At 38.8% G+C, this 7,184-nt stretch overlaps 1 protein-coding gene across 17 annotated transcripts in view; it reads left to right on the forward strand.

Annotated features, from left to right (window-relative positions):
* LOC135213655 (cubilin-like) overlaps positions 1-6,790 on the forward strand; it is a 244,559-nt gene extending 237,769 nt beyond the window's left edge. For 14 of the 17 annotated variants that reach the window (XM_064247703.1, XM_064247701.1, XM_064247699.1 and 11 more), the window contains 2 exons: positions 959-1,143; positions 4,440-6,790. In XM_064247703.1, coding sequence (XP_064103773.1) covers positions 959-1,143; positions 4,440-4,526 — 272 coding nt within the window. In that variant the 3' untranslated portion in view covers positions 4,527-6,790. Of the gene's footprint in view, positions 1-958; positions 1,157-4,439 lie in introns of all 17 variants that reach the window. The other 3 variants (XM_064247711.1, XM_064247714.1, XM_064247713.1) reach the window with 1 other exon arrangement.
* Positions 6,791-7,184: the final 394 nt, after the last annotated feature.

A 7,184-nucleotide genomic window follows, 5' to 3' on the forward strand; every position in this document is an offset into this window, starting at 1 on the left:
GTTAAAACAGGATACATCTGAAGTATAAAAGGATCATTAAAACCAGTGTGTTTTAATGGGCCTTGTATACTTGATATATATATTGTGTGTGTATGTATGTTAAAAATTAAAAATTAGCCATTTCCCATAGTCGTTTTCTGACATTTTCTATCTCTTGCTGTCAGCCTTTCAAAGAAGCGCCAAGTTTTTCAAAAAATGTAAAACATTCATTATGGCCTGTGCTACAGTGTTGTGGCTAATAAGTGTGACCTCAGTTGGAACCAAACAGAAAAAGCCACGTCTGCTCTGTGCAAAATCTGACAGCAAGAGATAACAGCTGCCAAAAGTCGTTCTTGTTTAACAGCACCATAATGTTGCACGACTGCTGTAGGAAACACCGTTTCTAGTTGTGCTTCCTGGTGTAATATGTGTTAGTCAAGAGAACAGTAAACAGTTATAGATTTACTACTTCACTGATAACTGAGTAGCTGTCTGAGCACAGAGAACAGTTTCTGATAGAACGTGCAAGTAATCCATCAGTGTTTGCCAGGTAGAAGCTGAAGTCAAAATTTTGAGTATCATCTCAGTGTAACCAAAGCATAAAAGATGAATGATTTATATTCCTTTACCACTCGGGTGACACCTTCTATTTTGACAAATTGGTATTAGCTGTGGGTATACAATTAATAGCCTAGAGGTGACATCTTGTCCTTGGGAAAGTGGATTATGTTTGGGCAACATCTCACCCAGTAGCCTACTTGAGGAGGCAACCGAAGAGCTCCTTCAGCCTCGGTGTCATTATTCTTGCTATTCTAAATTACAACCGTTATAAATAATAAGTTACCTAACAGAAAAAATTGCCCTCTATACTGTAGTTGAATTAACCTCTGGTTATACGAGACATCATTTCATTATCTTGGATGGACTCCATGGCGTGACTACTGTACTGCTCTGCCCTAACTTTCTTTTTCCTTTCTAGGTGTAAAAGACACTGAGGTCAATGTCTTAATGTTGGTGGGTGTGGGCCTAGGCATTTCTTCAGTGCTGCTGATAGTCATGTGCATCTGGTGCCACCGGAAGCGGGTGCGTCGGCGAGAGGACGGGTCGCTGCCTCACCACGTGCACGTGTGCGAGCGCGGCGCACGATTTGCCTCCGTGGACAGTGTAGGCCACAGCGGTACACACGTACATCATGTTTGCCCTCTACCCTCTCTCTCGCTCTCTCTCTTTCTCTCTCCCCCTCTCCCTCTATCCCCCCCGAGAATGAAAGCGAGAGAGGAAGGAAGGACTGCCCTCATGAATGCTCAAGGATGCTTGGCTTCTCTTGCTCGTTGTGACTCGCTCAACACAAAACGCTCTTGCTTTCGGCCACAAAGGGTTGATTTTCATGTTCACTTTTAAGGATGTTAAGGATGGGAGTCAGTGACTAAGGGTGATCTCAAAGCCGCTCAGAGATGTATTATACTATATATTGATCAATAGTTCAGGCCTTTTTTGTGAAATGCTGCTTTTAAATTGTCGGTGAGACTGTGATGACTTAATGATCTCCGAAATTGTCAAAGTCAAATAACTTGTTCATATTTATTTCATGAGATGAATTACTTGGAGAATGACCGTGAAATCGAACGACCTGGGTGAAAATAGAGTATGCCCCAGTTTCAGCAATAATGTTTTGCACTGTGCAAGTATATACTAGATTTACAAGATGTAAGAAATAACACCCGAAAATCATTCAAAATTTGTACAATTGGCAGAAATTGTCGCAGCCGCTGAGTTGCAAATGATAGGATGTGTATTATTTAACCATTCATTCCACACTAGTCCTTACGATACTTGGAAAAGAACTCGAGCGGTAAACACTGTAGAGTCACGTGGTAGCTATCTATCTATCTATCTACTCACTTTAGCTTCTTCAGAAATTCAGTTATTTGTGACAAAGAAGTTCATGTCATCTTGCTCGTTTGAGTCAAATTAGGATTCAGAATATGTTTACTGTTGTTATGGAGTTCATACTTTAGATGCATACCATGTTACTCATTTTACTCAGGCTAAAACCATATCAGTCAAGCTCTTACATAACTCTAGACATTTGTTAAGAAGTTTTCCTCTTCTGCAGAAAATATTTTGACGAACTATTTTTGGGGTTCATACTTTAAGAAACGGGACGCTAACCATTGAAATCCCCCCCCCCCCCCACCCCCCCCCCACCCCCAACCCCCGGGGAACCCACCCCCGTGGAAAAAAAAAGATAGAAAACGTGGCAAAAAGTTCACAACCATTATATAATCATACAAGTTTTCCGTGCAGAAGCTTTTTGCTTCATAAGACATTGCATAAAACTAACCTGAAATTTAATTGTCGATAGCCTCAAAAATATTTTTATTTCTGTTTTATTTATTGTTGATAGGTCCCTTATTCTTTTTATTTATTGTTGATAGGTCACTTATTCTTTTTTTTTATTCAGATACCCACAGATCCCTACTGAATGGATGAAAAAAGAACATTCAAATTTTGCAACTTTAAATTACAGATATGTTATTTATTTTAAATCGGTTTTTCTAATTAATTCTTTTATATAAATTGCACGGAAATAGATTCAGAGAAAAACTGGATATATTAATTTTTGTGGAATATAAAGGAACGAGAAATGACAAAGGAAATAGTAAATGTTGAAAAATAATGCACAGTTGACCTACAAAACCAAATTACATATTTATAAAGAACTTGAGATATTCGTAAACAAAAAAGGTAGATGTGTAATTTTTCAAATTATAGAGCACAGTGCAAACAGTCTGAAAAATCCTGTTATTGCTGCTGAAGGCGTCAGATTTCATGGTACCTACGTCTCCCCTTATTCAGACAGTGTTCAAAAGTTGAACTCGATGCAGATATCGATAACATAAGGGTGACTGTCAGAACTCACATGCTTCATCAGTAGTTCTCTCTCTCTCTCTCTACGTAAATGAAAGGACCTGTTCTCTTCTTAAAGCTGCGCCTTCCTTGTTCCTTAGCATTAGATTTCAGTACAAAAACAAACTTTCTCAGTGAAGTTTTGTTAACTAATGCCAACGAGAAAACGAGCATTGTATGCTAAAACCCCGAGTGGATACGGGTGCCAAGTTTCAAGGACTTTCGTCGGCAGTTTTAAAAGAGAAAGCCACTTCAGCAAGCTTCACTTTCATTTGTGAACCGCGATGATCACGTAGCAGGATCTTTTCGGGTAGAAGAAGTTGTGTTCACGTTTGCGCTCACCAACTGTTCAGAACTAGTACTATATCCGCAGAGACAGACAGATAGACATTCTTCTTCATTGTTGCCTAGAACGAAGTTCTCTTAGACTTACTGTTAAACTCAACAATTATCTAATCTACTGATACACAAATCTCGCTTACAGAACAAAAAACGTGCTTTTAAACGGTGTTCAAAGATGCATACATAAGTGTCGGATTACGTTATCTGAACTGATTTATTTTTTACCACACGCCCACATTCTTGTATGGTCAACCCTTTACCCTTTTCTAGCCCAGGCCCGAAGAAAACATGGTAAACAGGCCTTTAAAAAAAATAAAGAAACAGGCGCTGGAAGAGACCTCCAGAATTTGACGGTAAAAGAAATAGCCAACTGAAAATGATGAATCTCCACACACGACACGTTTTCTCTAATGTAGCCTAGTATATATGCTTTGCACATTATAAACATTCTATTTTCGGTTTGTCGATTATCTTGAATTTGATCCTCCGGGTGCGTAGATAAAGAATATCAAGCGTGTTTGAGTCAAGCAAAGGAATAAATCCCATGTCAAGGTGAAGACGGCTGCAGCCTGTGAGCGGGACTTTTCCTCACGTCTTCCAAAAACGAGGATTTTTTCGCCACTGATTAAAATCAGATTTTGTGATCAATTCTTATTCAGGATTTGATTGTGCATGATATGTTTGCATATCGTCCCAGTTAGGTAGAATAACAAATCATCATTTTTAATATCAAGCTGATTTTGTTGCAATTTGTTATTGAAAGGAGTGATGACAAAGATTTCATCTCAAAAGTAACGATTACAATTCCTTGAAAATCATGCATGTTTTTAGCCACTTGTCGGGGAAAACAAAACTGTCAGGAAGCTTAAATGTTATCATGACCACATTTATTCTACATTAAATATTCATACATGCATGCCCCTGAAACCGTTTATTTTTTTTATTATTTTATTTTATTTTTTTTGTAGCGAACTGACTGAATATATCATCCTTAAGTCATTGGAATTCGAGGACTGATATCTGCATTGAACTTGATAATAACTTGACTGTTTTAAGGTTTTCAAATATCTGGAGGTCATTTGTTATCTTGTGGCAAACCAAGCAGCAGTTGAATATGATTTTCAAATCGCTTGCAACAACCACTCTAATAGAATGAGGTCGAGTCCAGTGGTGAGACTGACGATGTGTCTTCCTTCGTTCCGTTGCAGGGTGATCGAAGTCTGTCGCCTGTACTGGGAGCTCGCAAAGCCCACCACCTCAGCCGAACCTCTTTACGAACAGAGACGGTGGTCTGAGACTACGCCCAGCATCACCTATCAAGTGGGCTGTCCGCCTCCGGGGGTGATGCTGAGGAATCGCGAGCCACAACGCCCACTGCATCGTCGCACCACGAGCTCCTCATGAAATGAGCGGCAAAAATTCATCTTGTGTAAACAAACGTCTGTCCATGATTCGTCAACAGGGGAATTAGATGACTGTCTAACACTGGTACAAAAAACAAAAACAAAAAACAGTAGTGAACTGGAGGTGTGAAAATGCACAAAGGTGGAATGCGTTATTCAAAGAAATCACTTGGAAAGGTTATAAGTTTTCGTCAAGGAAGAAAATAGATGCATTTCCTTTATTTCAAGGGTACGATCGTAGGCCGAATACAGTTTTGTTCATGAAGACTTCGCCTCCATGTCAACTCATTTCCGGTTGCTTGCATTCCTAAAATGTGAATTGTTTCATTTCCAGGAAATTAACGTAAACCTAATTTACTACAGTGTCTGTGACTGAAGCTACCCATATAGTATAACAGTAACGAAACAGCAAGTCGAAGATTCTGCTGAGAATTCGTCGAGACACGAAAAAGGACTTGATTTTCATGGCATGTTGAGTTAACAATGGAATCCCACATTGACTCCACATTCTGTTGTGTTACTGTTGTCCTCTTGAACTGTGGTCAACAGCTGACTTTTAGGATGCGACTATCGGCACACTAACACTTGGGTGGCAGCTTTCTTGATGAACAAAACTTGTAGAGTAGCTACTGGTAGATTTTTCCTTAAGTAATAAGAGAGTATTGCATTAACCAAATTACATTTCGAACATTGGTTAGGTGATGCACAGTTAGCATTTCTATATTTGAAGAAAATGTCTGTCTTTGGATGCACCTTACTCCCATAAAAGTGGTCAATTTTCCAAGCAAAAATCAATGTTACAGGTGCTACACGGTGCGACTGCCAGAAAGGGTCAATCAGTTATTTTGTTGTGCTATGAACTCAAATCTCCACTTTAGATAGCACGAGGATTGTTGATGAAAGCAACAGAAAATTCAATCTTATGTCAATTTTTTGAAATTTTTATAATGTTGAGACTGCAAATATGATTTTCTTTCCACGCAAGAAAAACGAGGCGATGATCCCGACCAGGGTTAAGTTGAACCCTTAATTAACGTGTTATTGTATCCTACTTGACAATGAACGAAGAGTAGCTAACATTGTGTCGGTGTTTGAAATTCAAATACTACTCGGAACCGAAAGCAAAATAGACGGGCATTTCATGACGCTTGATGATGATGACCTCCGCAAACAGAAAATGTTCTCGCCTAAGAAAGTGGTGTTCATTAGACATGATGAGGTCACCAAGGACTCTTTATAGACGTGTGCTCAATATCAGATAGGATAAGAAAAAGTCTAGTTGTTGTGATGTTAATATGAAATTATTTGTTCAGAAGTCATTCTTGTTCAAAACAGATGTCCAGAGGATCTCATTTCTTTTCTGTGTGTCTGTTTGTGTGTGCTTTTGACCAGTCAGTAGTGAAGCACAGTAGGCCTCTCTTTGCTTGTAGACTCATCCAGTAAACCCCATAACAAAGACGCGGTCTTGTGCCTCACTACTCGCTTAGCTCTAGCTATTAGTTGTTCATCTGTTCCATTCGGATCTTTTCTGTTCCTTTCAGTACTTTAAGAGGACGAACTTGTTAAGTTTAAATATAGTTTTGTAATAGAAGTGACCTATTGGTAATACTTGTGAGATCGACTCGTTGTTTCGCCCACAGGAATTATCAATACCGTTGACGTAATATCCACACCTACAAAGAGACTCCCTTTTCGGGAGTTGATGTACGTATGTACTCGAAGCCTGGCTGTGTCAGGTGGCCAGCTCATGGTCAAAAAGCTGCTGGTATCATTCATGATATAATTAAATAACTGTAATTATTACTAAGGTCTTCCCCCTGACAAGGAATCACGTGAGCTGTCGAAACTTATTTGATTCCTGGCACAGGTCTTGACAAACTTCATAAAGCGGGTTTATTGGTGTAAGAAGTAGCTCAAACGATGACTGGCTGATCATTGTGCCAACTCGAACGGGAAGTTGGAGGGAGAGGAGGAGGAGGAGGAGGAGGACGTTCATCCTCAAGCGAAAATACTACTACTATGCCACCACAGGCGACTCGAAGAAGAAGACAACAGTTACTGCCGAGTGAATAGTAATTCTTTGGTTCAAGAAATCCAAGATGATTTAAAAGGGGGATGCATTCATTTGTGTTATGAACAATATATTTAACCTTCAACTCATTTTACTTATTATCTACAGTATTGTAATGGTATTAAAACCATCGGGTATCATTTAGGAGGATGCATTTACCCTTTGATTTTAATCTGACTGACGCATAGCGTCTCTTCTGACCACACCAACCACCATCGGAAATATATATAATTATACATACATATATATATCTATATATTTTGTAAGGGTTCAAATTCCTTCATATTTTGAGCACACCACTCTTAAAGGTATTGACAAATCTAACTAACAGGAACTATGCTGATTCATTAAATGAGTGTGTGTATATATATCTATGTATATGCGAACACGCACACACACACACACTTGGTACATAAACATGTACTAATCAAAGTTTATATAATTTTATTATATATATATGTATATATATTATATATATA

Source organism: Macrobrachium nipponense, chromosome 43, assembly GCF_015104395.2.
Source record: "Macrobrachium nipponense isolate FS-2020 chromosome 43, ASM1510439v2, whole genome shotgun sequence".
Classification (NCBI taxonomy): Eukaryota; Metazoa; Arthropoda; class Malacostraca; order Decapoda; family Palaemonidae; genus Macrobrachium; species Macrobrachium nipponense.